Source organism: Papio anubis, chromosome 18, assembly GCF_008728515.1.
Source record: "Papio anubis isolate 15944 chromosome 18, Panubis1.0, whole genome shotgun sequence".
Taxonomy (NCBI): domain Eukaryota; kingdom Metazoa; phylum Chordata; class Mammalia; order Primates; family Cercopithecidae; genus Papio; species Papio anubis.
In genome coordinates this window covers 40,237,081-40,253,300 of record NC_044993.1, presented here as the reverse complement: position 1 = coordinate 40,253,300, position 16,220 = coordinate 40,237,081, and the positions used below count along the sequence as shown (strand labels likewise).

General features: G+C 49.6%; 1 protein-coding gene across 2 annotated transcripts in view; it reads right to left on the bottom strand.

The window, feature by feature from the left end:
- The window catches only part of ZNF423 (zinc finger protein 423), a 315,000-nt gene that overhangs the window by 124,609 nt on the left and 174,171 nt on the right, over nucleotides 1–16,220 (bottom strand). For both annotated transcript variants that reach the window (XM_017953342.3, XM_017953341.3), the window contains one exon: nucleotides 12,316–12,400. In XM_017953342.3, the coding sequence (XP_017808831.2) occupies nucleotides 12,316–12,400 (85 nt within the window). The remainder of the gene's footprint in view (nucleotides 1–12,315; nucleotides 12,401–16,220) is intronic.

Sequence of the window (16,220 nt, the reverse complement as noted above, 5' to 3'; positions counted from 1 at the left end):
AGGACAAATAAAAGCCCAGGAGGGGCTTTAAAAGAAGGAGAAATGGATACGGAGCGGTGGCTCACCACGGTAATCCCAACAGTTTGGGAGGCCGAAGCGGGTGGATCACCTGAGGTCAGGAGTTCAAGACCAGCCTGGCCAACATGGTGAAACCCCATCTCTACTAATACTACAAAAATTGTCCACGTGTGGTGACGCATGCCTGTAATCTCAGTTACTCGGGAGGCTGAGGCAGGAGAATCACTTGAACCTGAGAGGCAGAGGTTGCAGTGAGCTGAGATTGTGCCATTGCACTCCAGCCCAGGCAACAAGAAAGAAACTCCATCACCAAAAAAAAAAAAAAAAAAAAAAAAAAGGTGTGGGGGGTTGGTAATGAGCACCAGTATTCTTCCCAAGCTAACTGACTTGAGGCATGGGGATGGTGGGGAGGGTGCAGGGTTGCCAGGTAAAATACAGGACAGCAGGCAAATGCAAATTTCAGATAAGAAATAATGCTTCAGTAGAGTATGTCCCATGCAAATGAATGGAGACATACTTCGACTAAAAATGTATTGGCCGTTTATTTGAAACTCAAACTTACTTAGCCTGTATTTTTAGTGGCTAAATCTGGACACCTAGAGGAGACGGATGAGACAGGAGGGTTCTGGAGCCCCCCAGGGACAGTGGGTTGAAAAAGGCAGGATGGAAACAGGGAGAAGTGAAAGAGAATGAGCAAAGGGATGCCAGAGGACCAGAAAGGCACACAAGCTAGGCGGTCCCACGGTGGGGGCAGGGGGCAGTCACAAACTGGGAGGCCTGAAGTCCCCGATCTGCTGGTGAAACAACCCTGTGTGGGGCAAGCAGGCAGAATCCAGAAGTTTAAAGAGCGGCCTGGCAGCCTGACCAAGGGGTTCCTCGAGGCACCGGGAGCATCACCCAGTTAACCCCAGGCCGATCCCTGGGCCTCTGTCGCCATGATCTGGTTCCACCCAAACGGTCTCCCCTCCCTACAGGGAAAGGACGTGCTAAGCAGTGGGTTCAAGTGTTCAGGTCGGTGGGCAGCCACGTGCTTGATCGAAACAAAAAATGCTCTCATAAGACTTTGCTATCAGCCTGCAAGTCAGCTCCAGGGAGACCGCTGCACACCTTCCATTTTCACCTCGCTCCCACACACACCCAGGACCCGCCCTTCTGTTCTGTGTGGTACCCATCACTACTGGACACAGTCAGGAGCTCCTTCTTGTTCTCTTAGTGAACACCCGTCTGCTCCCACCAGACTCTATGCTCTGGGACAGAACGGCAAAGATTGTTCTGCTTGCTGCAATATGCATGCTTAGTGCCTGGCACACAGTAGGTATTCAAGAAAGAAAAATAACTTGGAACTGGAGGACATTATGTTAAGTGGAATAAGCCAGGCACAGAGAGACAAATGTCCCATGTTCTCACTTATTTGTGGGAGCTAACATTTAAAACAATTGAACTCATGGAGATAGAGTGCAGTGATGGTCAGCAGACGCTAGGAAGGGTAGTGGGGAGGGAGGGGAAGTGGGGATGGTTACCAGGTACAAAAGTATAGTTCGACAGAATCAATAAGATCTAGTATTTGATAGCACAACAGGGCGACTACAGTCAACAATCATTTATTGCACATTCAAAAATAACTAAAAGAGGATAATTGGATTGTTTGTAGCACAAAGAAAGAATAAATGCTTCAGGTGACAGATACCCCATTTTCTCTGATGTGATTATTATATATTGCATGCCTGTATCGAAAGATCTCATGTACTCCATAAATATATACACCTACTATGTACCCATAAAAATTTAAAAAAGAACACTGAATGAATGAAGGAATAAATGAAAAATCGGTTTGATTGGAGCTACTCCTTCTGGGTCTGTCCTCCAGGCCCAGCCCCTTGGAGTCTTGACATGGCAGAGAGAGGGGACCATTCTTCTTCCAGGAAGGCTTTAGGAGCATCCTCTGAGCTGCTGAGTGCTGACATCTGGGACATAGGCTTGGCATGGCCAGTTTTTCCTCTCTAAACAGGCACTCTATCATCATCATCATTGTCTAATAACACTAATACAATATTGAGAGATACCATTTATTCAGAACTTACATGTGCCAGGCAGTGTGCTGGGACCTTTGCACGTATTTTAACTCATTTCATCCTCCAAACAGTGCCAACCAGTAAGTGTGGTGAGTTGCATTGTTTGTGCTGCCCCTTCTTGTGGAAATAAACGCCCTCTTTCTTTTCAATAATACCCTTCCTACTTCCACTGCTGGGGGGCGGACCCCCAGGAAGGGCAGGGATCATCAGCCTGACCAGACGACCAGCTCCACCTCCCTGGCCGTAATGATTGGCTCATGGGCAGCTTCAGGATGCTCCTGAGGCCAGTGAGCTTCGCTCCTAGACCTTCACTGCAGATGAGGATGCACATGGCCCTCTCTGCTACTGGTTGCCATCTTGCACCAGGGGAGCCCACTTGAGAACAAAGGCAACAAAGAGGGAAGCAGAGCTGAGAGATAAGACAGAGATAAACTGATAATGACTTTGTTGGAGCCCCTGGAACCAGCCATGCCTGACGCCTGCTATCTAATATATCCCTAGACTTTTCTGTTACATGAACAATAGTAAATTTGTTTATGCTTTAGTCAGTGTGAGTTGGATTTCTGACTTGCCACCAAAAGGGTCCTGCCTAAATTGTTATGTACTACTAAGATGAAGATATTTTATAGATGAGGAGCTACAGTATATGAAGATGGCATAACTTAGGCATGAATAGACACAGCTGGAGCCAGAGCCCTCTCACTGCAGAGCCTGTGCACTTAACCACTGTGTTTCACTGTCGAGTTCCACATTCAGTGTGTATGCACACACACATGCACACTCTATTGCCCATTAATATTCACACCTGCAGCAGGTTGAGCAAACTGTTGAAGCTTAAAAATCTACAGGATAAATTCGAACCAGTAACTTCCTATCAGACTCTCTGTTTAGAAAACGCTCCTATCAGTGATGTCAAATTCTCACTGCAACCCAGGCTCACAGCTTGCCATTTATCTTCAGGGGATCACTTCCCTTCTCCCCACCTGTTTCCCCAGATAGGTGAGCTGGGAATCACACCAGGCAGGACACTTCCAGGACTGAACAGCCATGGAGGGGCATCCCAGCTCCGTCAGAGGCAGGGTCTGCAGTCAGAAGAGGAGGCCTTCCACTTTCTCCCCACTGGGCCCCAAGGATCCAAGGCCAGGTCTGAGGCTTTGAAGCCCACTGGGTGCTGAGGACAGAGGAAACCAAGCTCTAGGGCCGCTGGCCACAGGACCCTTGTTGTCCACTGTTATTCTAGTAAGGCTCAGCCAGAAGCAGGTATGAGGGAAATTGTCCATGTATCAGCTGCTGCCAAGCAGTCAAATGGTATCAAAGGATGCTTAACAAAGTCAGTTCAACAATCCAGGCCACCAAGCCCATGTGACGTGATAGCAAGAAGAGAAGGACATGCTTATGAGCTGGCTCAAGCAACATGGTTCCAGGGCTCCAGTGCCGGCCCCTCCAGGACCAGCTCCATCAGCATCTCCCTCACTTCTATCCTTCCTCTTCCCCTTCCTGCTGGCTCTCTCTCCCAAACCTAGAAACACACTTTGGTCTCTTTCTCTTAAAAATGCAAACACTTCGTGTTACCTTTGGAGCCTTCCAGCTCCCGTTTCTCTCCCTCCCCTCCCAGCCTGGAACCCGGAAAGTCCATCGACACTGCTGGCCCCCCCATCTCCTCCTGACCCCTTCGATCTGATGCCACTGACCCTGCTCACACCCAGGACACAATGGCCACTTGTTGCTGAGCCACATAGACCCTCTTCAACCTCCCTCCCAGGGCACCTTTCATGCTGCACCCAACTGATATTCCTGGAAACATTGCTCCTTCAGCACCAACAACCCCACACTCCTCACTCTCCAGGCTCCTCCCAGATGTTCTCACCATCTATGCTGATGTCCCTGGATCCCCTTCCTCAGACAGGGCCCTGCTGGCCAGACACCAACACTCAGATCTCCATGGGTATCTTGTGCGAGACCACATTATCACAAACTCAAGCCCACCAAACGTGATGAGCTTTCAGGTGCAGGGGTTAAGGGCGCAGGCTCCGAGTCACACTGGCTGAGTTCTGGTCCCTACCCTGAAACTTAGTGACATTGGATATGACATCTCAACTCCCCATGGATAAAAGGAGGTAATGACAGCAAGTCTCACAGGGTGTGGTGAGGATGAAGTGTGATAACACCTGCAGATATGGAAAGAAGGGCCTGGTGCTGAGTGAGCTTCATTAGATGGTACTGATTGATACGGTTTAGCTCTGTGTCTCCACCCAAATTTCATCTCGAATTGTAATCCCCACATGTGGAGGGGGAGACCTGTAATCCCCACATGTCGAGGGAGGAAGGTGATTGGATCATGGAGGTGGTTTCCCCCATGCAGTTCTCATGAGTGAGTTCTCACAAGATCTGATGGTTTCATAAGGTGCTCTGCCCCCTTTGCTTTCTCCTCTCTCTCCTGTTGCCATGTAAGATGTGCCTGCTTCCCCTTCCACCATGATTGTAAGTTTCCTGAGGCTTCCCCTGCAGAGCTGAGTCAATTAAACCTTTTTCTTTTATAAATCACCCAGTCTTGGGTAGATCTTTACAGCAGCGTGAGAATGGACTGCTACATGAACCACTGCTAGCATCACTGTCTTCTTTACCATTCCCTAAGAGCTCTTCCTCTGGCATGGTATCGTCTGCCACCTGTCACCCAAAACCTGGTCACCTGAGACCTTTGAGTCTTCCTAACTTCTCCCCCTCCCATGTCCACTCAATAGTCAAATCCTGCTGGTTTTGTCTCTTAAATGTTTCTCCAGCCCATATCCTCCTATCCAATATCCTCACCTTCTCTCACCTACTCTACCTCATCCCCTGTGCTATGATCCACCCACCTCCTGCCTCACTGTTTGTTCTGTTGCAGTACTGAATTGTCTACAGTGTCCCTACATACTACATGGACCTCTTTTCTCTATAATTGGCTTGTACTAGTTTCTTTGCCTGGAATTCCTCTCCCACCTTACTTCTTATACTCTGAGACCCTGATTAGGTGTAACCTATTCCAGGAAGTTTTCCTGGAATACCCAGATTGGGAAACATGCCCGTCCTCTGAGCACCCTTATCTTAGACTCGTGACGTTACATTGAACTTGCAGGTTATCATCTCCTGAGTTGGGTTAGCGGCCCCTCGCAGAGCCCACCGAGGATTTTAATGGTGTTTACTGAACATGAAGGTATGAGGTTACTATTAGAAGAAACCTCAACGACAGAAGCCTTCCCCCAAAACAAACAAACAAACAAACAAAAAAAACATACGCATACAAAAGGAACTCATGAAAACGAGAAAATTTCCACTATTTTAAAATTCAGAACTGATGGATTCTCCATAGACCTAAACAGCTTCCTCAAATGAACCCATGGGATTCAAAGTCAGGGAAACCGAGTCCTTTGGGCTGGTTCTCTCACCCGGGAAGACTGTTGAAGGGGAAGTGACTGTGCCCTAGTTTGGGGGTTTGGCAAGGAAAAAAAAAAGAATAAAAAAGAATTGGATTATAGGCTTGCTGTACAGGCTTGTTATTCTGACAGAACAGTTCCAGAACCTGAAACGTGATCTCCGGAGGGAGAGGGAGACATTTTTATCACATATTAAGGTGAGACAGATGTTTTGGGTCTGGTGTTACCTGAATCAAAAGCACCATTGAAGAGCCTGACACAGCCTGGTTCAGCAACACGTGATCCTGGCAGAAAGGAGGCAGGAACCCCTTTTTCTTTTCCTGTTCATGAGGTTTTCTTCTGTGGTTCTATTTGAGAGTTTTTTGTATCTCCCTGGAGCTGGGGCAAGACACCGACTTCCACTCCAGACTGTTCCCCTTGGACCAGAGATTCCTTCCCCTCCAAAAGGCTGCAGGCTGCGCCTTCAGCACGGGGCCAGGGTCCAAATGGCAGCTTGAACGGGTGGGCCCTGGCTCTGCGAGGCAGTTTGAAAGTATCTCCAGGGATGTGCTTCATAAAGACTTGTAAGGTAGAAAAACCTTCTCTCTGTCTCCCTCTCTCTCTCTTTTTTACACACACACACACACACACACACCACATACACACACAACACACATACACACACACACACACACAACACACAAACACATACACACACAAACACATACACATACACAACACATACACATATACACACAACACACATACACATACACACACACAAACACACAACACACAAACACACATACACAACACATACACATACAACACACACACACACACACATACACACACACACATACACATAACACACATACACATAACACACACAAAACACACGCCTCCCTCTAGGTGGGCCAGGGCCAGTCCTGTCACAGTGACAGGGGAGGGCTGTGGACTAGAGGGCACACAAGGACAGAAGCTGGCACTGGGGATACTTTAAGGGCCTGGGCAGGAGGCAGGAGGGGTTGATTTTCCAAACACCCACTTCCTCCCCCATTTATTTGCCCCTGACAGCAGAGCCCAGCCCTTGAAGGCACCCAGGGAAAGGGCCGGCGTGAGCACGAAAAGCAGGCCTCCGGAATGACTAATGCCCCACCGGGACAGGCCTAGCTCTGGCCTGGCTGCCCGCCAGAGAGTCCACAGCCACTTTCCAAGGACAGCAAGGGCAAGCGTTCCTGACAAGACTCCCTGAGGACCATCCCTTCCCAGCCCTGACCCTCCCCGGGGCTCCCCCAAGGGGCCTGTGAGGCCCTGCGTGAGGACGTCCAGGGACCCAGAGGCTGAGTCACTCCCTTGGGGCCAACCTGGGTCATGACAAGTTTGTTATCTCAAGGACAAGTTCTCAGACCCCTTATCCAGCCATCCCCACCCAAAACGAACTAAAAGTAAGGCCTCTCCAGCAAATCGGCTTCCTGGGGGTCTCCAGACTCAGGCTCTGCCCCCCAGGGTGAGGTGCCACGTGCCCCAGGAGGGCAGTGTACACACATTGTACATATATGTTCAACACATGTGGGCGGACCCACTGCTCCTCCCTTCCCAGCCGTGGGGGGGCCAGCTGCCTCTAGGCCAGGTCCCCCACAAGCCTCCTTCACTCTCCTTCAGCAGCACCCCCCGGGAGCCCAAGGCAGGGGCCTCCTGCAGAGCCATTTCCTGGGGCGGTAGAGGTGGGGGCCATCCTCCCAGAGTCCTGGGAGCGGGTGAAGGGGAGGTGGGGAAAGGGCGGCTGGGCAGAGCCGGGTCACCCCGGCAGGAGGCCACAGCACAGAGCTCTGGGCTGCTCCATGTTTTTCATGTGCCTTCTGGGGGAGGGAGTGTCAAAGCCATTTCAAAAGCTGGGGGAATCCCAGGGAAGGGGCCTCATTCTTCGTGGGGAGGGGGGATTTCAAAGGAGACCCTGCTGTTGAAAGGTTTCCAAAGACCCTCGCCTTTCTATCAGATCCCAATCACTCCCCACCAGCAGCAGCCGGGAAAGGGGTGCTGGGAAAATGTTTCCAAGGAGACATGTCCCTGAGTCATCGTAACTCCCAGGGTCTCTGGGCTGCAGAGCCATGCAGAGGCCCCCGCTATAAAAAGGCCGGTTTACCGCCCCCCAGGGGAGCTCTCCAGCAGTCTGGGTCCCAAGAGAGGCCTGCCTCAGACCCCCAAGTGCCCTGAGTTTATGAGAAGGCTGCAGAGCTGAACAGGACCACTTCTACCCACCAAGTCCCCCTGGTGCCACTAAGGGGGACTTTTACCCCTGTCAGCGGCAGGGCGGCCACTCTGGGCTCGGACCATTTAGCAGGAGAAGCCATCCACAGGGACACTGGGCCCCAACAGATTTACTGGGATTGCAGAGCCAGCCCCAAAGCAGGCCTGCTGTGCCTGCCTCTCACCATTCCCCCAGCAGCCTTTCCAAGCCACCAGGGCCGGCCAGACTCACAGCACAAGCCACATCTAAGTTCCATCAACTCCTTCTCTTCTCCCCCTGCCTTGTTCCCTCACCCCAGGACCACACCAGGTGGGTCTTCGTTCTCTTCCCAACTGGTTCCTTCTCAACACTGCAGCCAGATTCATCTCCTAAGGCTCAGGCCAGGCTACACCCTGCTCCAAAACCTTCAATGGCTCCCTAGCGCTTCAGTCCAAGGTTTAAACTCAGGTACCCACAGGGACCAGGCTGGAGACTTAAATGCGCAAGACCATGATGCCTGGGAATGCATGCCTTGCCTACAGGAAACTGCTGCTGCTGCTAAGTCACGCCAGGTGGGAATGATGATTGCGGGAATGTGAAGCCCTGGCTGCCACCTCTTGGGTTTTTCAAGAGAAGCCTAATAATTCATAGCCAAGGGACCCCCAAAGTTGGACCCTGGCCTATGGGGTGAAGGCCAAACCCTAACCCCTCCACTTGGTATCAGGGGTGCTCCGTGGCTCACCCAAAACCCCTCCCCACTCTCACTCCCCACAATGTCTCCATCCTGGCCAGGCCAGGCACCTACGGCCCCCCAGACTCACCTGCTCTGCTCACCCCCCATCCTCCTATAGGCAGTGGCTCACCACCCTCGCAGCCTGGCAGCAACACACTGCTCCAGAGCCTCCTGCTGATGTTCAGTCCTCCCTCTGAAGGCAACGTCCCCCCTCTTCATCCTTCAACACCCAGAGGGCCCTGTTCTGGGAGCACCTACACCACTGCACTGCACTTACCTGCATGCCCATCAGCCTTCCCCTGGAGAGGGAACCCTGAGGTCTCTCCCACCACAGGCCCTGGCAGGGGCTCCAAACACAATGGAGGGACCCTAGCTGTGGTTCAGACCCTGCCTCCATGACTCAGGCTGGAAGGACTTGGGTAAGTCACGTAACCTCTCTAAGCCCCGGGTTCCTCATCTGTCAGATGGGGAGCTAGTGCCCATGTAAAGTGCCTGGCACGTAGAAAGGCTGAGTCAGTAGCAGCTGTTAGCATCCTTAGCCAATGTGACCTCTTTGCTGCATGGTATGTGCAGTGTCTTCTATGGGATGATCTCTGAGGCAGAGACCATGTCCCCTGTACCCCCATCACCCACAGAGACTGCTGCAACTCTCAGCATGCCATAGGTCCTCAGTCAAGGTCCTCTGGTAGATTGGGTTGATGAGACTTGGGGAGGGCAGGCAGGTAGGGAGCACAGGTTAGAGCGAGAGGGACTGCCCAGCCGCCAGAGGTCTGGCTCACCTGGGGTTCCATGTCGCAGTGAACTGGAATCTCCGCTCGGGGACCAATCAAGCACTCCCTGCTGCCTACTCTCCACGCCCCCAACTCCCACATTCCCGGGCTCCAGGTCAGGGCAGGAATGGGCAAGGAGACCTGTCCAGCCCCCAGCCAAGGCGCCTTCCCTCGGAAGCCCAGCCCGCAGCTCACACACAGACCCAAATGCCCCTCAAACCCTCCTTTTGTGTTTCCCGCAACTCTAGTTAAGAGCAAACCCCTCACCTTGCACCTGAGGACACACAGCTTCCAGGCTTTGCACAAAAGGCAAGGTGGAAGAGAGGAGGGAGGGGGCAGAAAACACCTTGGAAATCACTGCGGTCCAATTAGCCAGGCTTGCGCCCTTCATGCTTACAAACAAGAACGCGCATTAACACCTGCTACAAAAGCAAACATTTTGAGATATCTTCATCTTCACCTCTCTGACACTCTGTGAAAGGACTCTCAGCAGCCAGTGACTGACAGGGGAGTGCTCCTTCTTATCCTTCAGCAGGGGCCTTTCAGACGGAGAAATTAAGAAGCCACCAATTTCCCTGTCAGGCCAAGCTCCCAGGGCCCCCACCTGCTCTTCCCGGGCCCCTCCTCCCCACTCTCCGCCAGGTAAGCCCCACCACACACACGAGTGGGAATCAGTGGCTGCAGGAGACTGGCTCCAAGGCACTGGGGGCAGAGGCTGTCAGATAGGTTGCAGGTCGGGGGGACTGGGATAATGGGCATGAGCATGGCCAATGCTGTGGTTAGGTAGGGACTAGGGGACCCATACCTGCCCTGAGAGCACCTTCACTAAAGAAGGGCCTTTGCAATGCAAACCTTAAACAAAACCTTGACGACTGTACAAATTTGGAGCAAACTGAAACTGTCATATACCACTGGTGGGGGCGTAAGTTCATACAACCACTTCAGAAATGTATTTGTCAGTATATACTAAAGGTGAACATCATTTAACCTGTGACTAAGCAAGTCCATCCAAATCCTGTATTCCCATTTTATATACATATTTACATGTATAAAGAATATAGTATATAACACTATATTATATATTATATATAAACACAAAATATAGTATCTATATATTCCTATAATCACAATAAAATCACATACATATGTTCATCAGTAGACACGTACATGGGGCCGGGTGCAGTGACTCATGGCTGTAATCCCAGAAATTTGGGAGGCCGAGATGGGCAGATCACTTGAGGTCAGGAGTTTGAGACCAGCCTGGCCAACATAGCAAAACCAAGTCTCTACTAAAAATACAAAAAAATTAGCCAGCAGCGATGCCATATGCCTGAAGTCCCAGCTGCCTGGGAGGCTGAGGCAGGAGAATCACTTGAACCCCCGGGAGGCAGAGGTTGCAGTGAGCAGAGATCGCACCACTGCACTCCAGCCTGGGTAACAGAGTGAGATTCTGTCACAAAAAAAAAAAAAAAAAAAAAAAAGCAAAAGAAGACATATCCATGAATGTGCCATCAGTATTTCAAAATGGGCCCATCAAGAATCAAACAGATAAATGGTGGCTGGCATGCTCCTGTGACAGATTATTACACACCAATGACAGGCATGATCTCCAACTAGAGGCAATAATGTGAAAAGTGAAAGGTGTCAGGTGCAAACGAGTAGAAACTGTGATTTCATTTCCATAAAGTACAAATCAGGCAAAACCAACCTATATTATTAGACATCAGCATCATGATGACCTGTTGGTGGTAGGGGAGGGCCTGAAGGAGGCCAAGAGGGAAGCTTCTGAGATGCTAGAAATAGTCTGTTTCTTGATCTGTGTGTGGGTTACACAAGTGTGTTTAGTTCATGAAAATTCATTAAGCTGCTCACTTATGACAGGTTTTCTAAATGTATGCAGTAAAGGGTTTTGTAAACCAGTACTCTGATGGCACAGTTGTTAAGACAACAATGAAAACATGCTAGAAGAAGAAAAACAGAGATGAAGTAAAGATGAAGTTCAGGCCAGGCGTGGTGGCTCACGCCTGTAATCCCAGCACTTTGGGAGGCCAAGGTGGGTGGATCACGAGGTCAGGAGTTTAAGACCAGCCTGGCCAAGATGGTGAACCCCCTCTCTACTAAAATCTACAAAAATTAGCCAGGCGCAGTGGCAGGTGCCTGTAATCCCAGCTACTTGGGATGCTGAGGCAGGAGAATCGCTTGAACCCAGGCGGCAGAGGTTGCAGTGAGCAAAGATTGCGCCACTACACTCCAGCCTGGGCAAGAGAGTGAGGCTCCATCTAAAATAAAAAATAAAATATTAACAAAAAGATGAAGTTCAACCCATGGCTGCAACTTTACTGCTCAAACTACAGAGTCTTGGAGAAAGTGATCACATATCCAACGAAGACCCAGGGTACCAGACTTCTGGAAGCTCTCCCAGGCCCCAGCCCATCCCAGGCCAGCCCCTTCCCTTAGAACCTCCATGCCCATCAGAACATCCAGCTGTGCCCTCCCCTACAATGAGGGCACCCCTAGCTGCCAAGGAGACCACATCCACCCATCCAAGGTAAAGGGGACTTCACAGTTTCCCGGGTCTCTCGTGCCAAGTGTGTGAACTCTACAGAACTTTGCAAGCTGCCCTTCTAGAGAGGCTGAATTTTCCAAAGTCCAAAACCACTTGAAGAGGAATGGGAAAAGTACCGAAATAACTTTGTAAGCGTTCTGTTTTGACAATGTGCCTGAGGAATTCACCATGTTGAGTGGGGAAATGTGAACAGTTAAATCTATTCAATGTCATGACACACAAAATTGAAGCGTAATTGCTCCTGAGTGCTTGACAACTGGAAAGCACTTTGTTTCAGAAATGGAGGGAAATTTATGCTGGAAAATGGAAGAGATTGTCAAAAGTTTGATTGTAATGTGAGTGGAGCTGCGACAAGAAGGCTCATATGGAGAAAGGGCTCCCATTCTGACATTTTCACTCCCATGTGCAATGTCTCAGAAACAGCAACAGTGACTCTGTCCTTTGGCCTAAAAGCCAGTAAAATGATGATTGGAACCGCAAATTTCAAACCGCAAAGAGTAGCTCCAGCATGGCTGGGAGGAAATGCTCTCTTACCAATCATGTGGTTGGCAACATGGATTTGGATCTCTCTCTCGTTCTCGAAGGTCATCTGGCACTTGATGCACTGGTATGTCTTTTTCTGTTTGGAAACCAAAAATAAAAGATTTAGAGAGGAAGGAGGTAGGAAAAAGGAGAAAGCAAAAGTTCCTAGGGGGCCTGGCTCAAGACTTTCCAGAATGGTTCCAGTCCCCTCCTACGTCTCCCCAGGCCATTCTCTTCCCACCTCCCTCTAAATCCAGCTCTACCAGACTGGGGAAAGGGCATGAAGCTACATTCCAAGGGAGCTGCTCCTCTGCTAGATCTGGGAAAACTGCCATCCCAAGGTGAAGCTTTAAGGGAGTTGAGGGAAGCCTCCTTGCTTAGAAAGGCAAATCCATCTACCCACGCCCCCTTCCATCCATCCATCCATCCAACCACCCATCCATCCTCCATCTACCCATCCACTCATCTACATACACATCCACCCACCTACCCATTCATCTATTTACATACACACCCATCCCCACCCATTCATCCATCCACCTGCCATCCATCCTCCATTCCCACCATCCACCCACATCAACCTAATTAGATCGTGATCATTCATCTTCTTCTGATTAACCTATTTATTCCATTTATTTATCAGATCTATTCATTCTTCATTTCATCATCTATTCTATATATATATCGTATTCATCTATCTCTATTTCCATTTATCTATCTTATTTCCATTTTACTTATCTATTCATCTCCATCTACCCATTCTATCTATATACTCACTCACCCATCCACCCATACTCCATCTACTCATCCATCTCCCCATCCATCACATCTACACACACATTCCCATCTACCCATTCATCCATCCTCCATCTACCCATCCATCCATCCATCCATCCATCCATCCATCTTCTATCTACCCACCCATCCAACTACATACACATCCATCCACCCGTCCACCCATCTACATACATACCCACCCATCTACCCATTCATCCGTTTGCATACATACCTATCCAACCACCCATTCATCTATCCATCCACCCATCCATCCTCCATCTACACATCCATCCATATACCTATCCTCCCATCTACACATCCACCAACAGACCGATCCACCCATCCTCCATCTATCCATCCATCCATCTACATACATACCCAACCATGCATCCTCCATCTACCCATCCATTTATAGAGTATTTACATTAATTTATCTACTTATATCGCATTTTACCTATCTTAAAAGTCTTTATTCATTATTAACTATATTATTATTATACTCTATTTGTTTTATTTTATTCCATTCTTCTATCTAATGATTCTATCTATCTGTTGTCCATTTTCATTCTACCACCCATCTACATACACACCCACTCATCTACCCATTCATCCACATACACATCCACCCATCCATCCATCCACCCACTTATCCATCTATCAGTCTATGCATCCATCCACCTACCTATTGTCTGTCTATCCATTTGTCCACCTACACACACATCCATCCATCCATCCATCCGTCCATCCATCCATCCATCTATCTATCTTTCTACCTATCCAACAACCTTCTTATCCATTTACTCACCCTAATAACCATGTGGCTGAGCAGGGGACACTGTTTCTGCCAACTCTGGTGTTCAAGGATGGCTAGGGCACTCCTCATCTGCCCTAAGCACACATGGCCCCAAGGGTTCCCACAGCTGGTTTCCACACACAGGGGCTATTACCAGCTGCCTGTGAGAGCTGAGGGCAGAAAAACTGAGATGAGAAGCTTCAAAGCTTCTCAAAGAGTCATTCCAAAGAGTGAACCTCACTCTCACAACTAATCCCGGATGGTTCTGAAACACCCCAGGGACAGAGGTGGTGTTGCCCATCTGAGGGAAGGACTGTGGCTGTGGGGTTTTTTGAAGAAAGAGGGGTGGTATTGGGAATCAAAATATTCAAGTTTTTTGAAGACCACTTTGGTTCCTGGGATGAGAGGGCTTCTCTTACTTCTGGAAAAGGGAGCAGAACTTCAGATTTCTTGGCCGAGGTCCCAGGCCCAACCCTCAACGATGCAGCCAGATGATCCACCAGGGAGCTTAACCGTCTCAGCTCCCACCTCCCTCTTTATCATTCTGAAATGCTATGATGAGTTCTTGCAGGGTGCACATTTTTCTTTCCTTTTACTTTTAACCTATCTGTGTCTTTATATTTATAGTCCAGGCCCTGTAGATAGCATTCAATTAAGTCTTGCTTTTTCATTTGCATCAATCTGACAATCTCTACCTTTGGATTGAAATTTTAACTCCATTTATACTTAGTGTAATTGTCAATACGGTTGATTTTAAATCCCACCATCTTTTGAATTAATTTCTCTTTTATCCTACCTGTTCTCTGTTCCTATTTTCCCCTTTCCACCCACATCCACAGTTCCCTAAGTAACTACAGGCCTTTGTCTGTCTGGTTGCTCTACGTGCAACACCCCCTCCATCCTTGACTCAGTTCAAATGTCATCTCTTCTGAGAAGCCTTCTCTTTTCACCCAGAATGGGTCCAGGATCCCCTCCACACCCCTGCACTTATGCTAAAGGACCCTAGGTAATTAACACATTGTTGTGTCATGGCAGATTGGCTCATCTGCTCCCTTCTTGCACCATGAGCACCCATAGGGCCAGGAATGTGTTTTGTCTACCTTTGAGGCTGCACAGGCACATGAAGTGCTTAACAAGCCTTTGCTGAACACATAAAGTTGCAGAATAACATATGCAGAGGAGTGTATTCAGGCAGAAGTGACAAAGAGAACCAAAGATGACTTCAGTGTCCTGGACCCACACCACCCTAACACAGGCCTGACCTAGGGTCAGCGCATAATAATTATTTCACTTTTATTATGATTATTATCGGTGCTAAGAAAATGCTTCTTGAACAAATGAATGAATGAAGAAACAACTAGAGAAACTGGTGCCGGATGCTTCAGGCTCCAGCACCTGCTCTGACAAAACCAGGGGCTTTTCCCACAGTGTTTCAGAAGACTTGGGGTATCTGCTGTGTCCTGAGTACAGGCCACAGCCTGGGGCCCAGACACAGGCACTCTGCATGGAAAGGCCCTGGGAAGAGTTAGGTAAGTCAGGGGCAGGGTGGAGGGGAAGACAGGGCTGGGGAGTCCGGCCTTACCACAGACAAAGGAAAATGTCCAGGCCACAAGGAGACTACAGGGCCTGAGGTCTTCTCAGGGGATGCAGCCCAGAGTACCTATCTCAGGTCAACTCCAGGGCGATGGTCGTGGATAGGAACCACCTCGAGCGTCTCCAGCATCAAAACCATGCCTTCTGCTCACATGTGCCCCCACCCACTCTGCTTGGCAAGGTGCAAAACCCTTGGTGGTTGAATGAATGAATGGAATGAGTGAATTAATGAATGAAGCATACCCCAGGAAGGGAAGCTTCATCACAAGGAAGCCCATGGGAGGCCTGCTGGACAAGGAACACCCAGGCCTGCAGGTGGGTGGATGGGAGAAAGGGGTTGGTACCAAGTCGCAGCGATGGCTGGGGGCAGAAGACCATGTCCTCCCTCCAAAGATGGGGATTTGCTTGGGTACAAGTCTCTGGAGGTTGCAGTCATGACTGGTCCAGAGACGTGCAGGGAACAGTCCATGATCGCAGTGACTTGGTTGATCTTCCCAGGGGCTGGTGAATAAAGGGAGCTCACTGTGCTTGGAAAATATATCCCCAGGGGCTTGGGCAGTAAGGCAGGCTGCCCCCAAATGCCTCTCTGCCACCCTTTGGTAATAGGAAGAAAACTACCCAATAACTGAGCCCCTCCTGGTGGGGCACTGGGCTTCAGAGGGTTCAGAGGGTTCCCAAGGGAGGGGCTGGGGGAAGGGCTGACCCCTCACACACACACACACAAGACACACACACAGATGTGCAAGCACATATG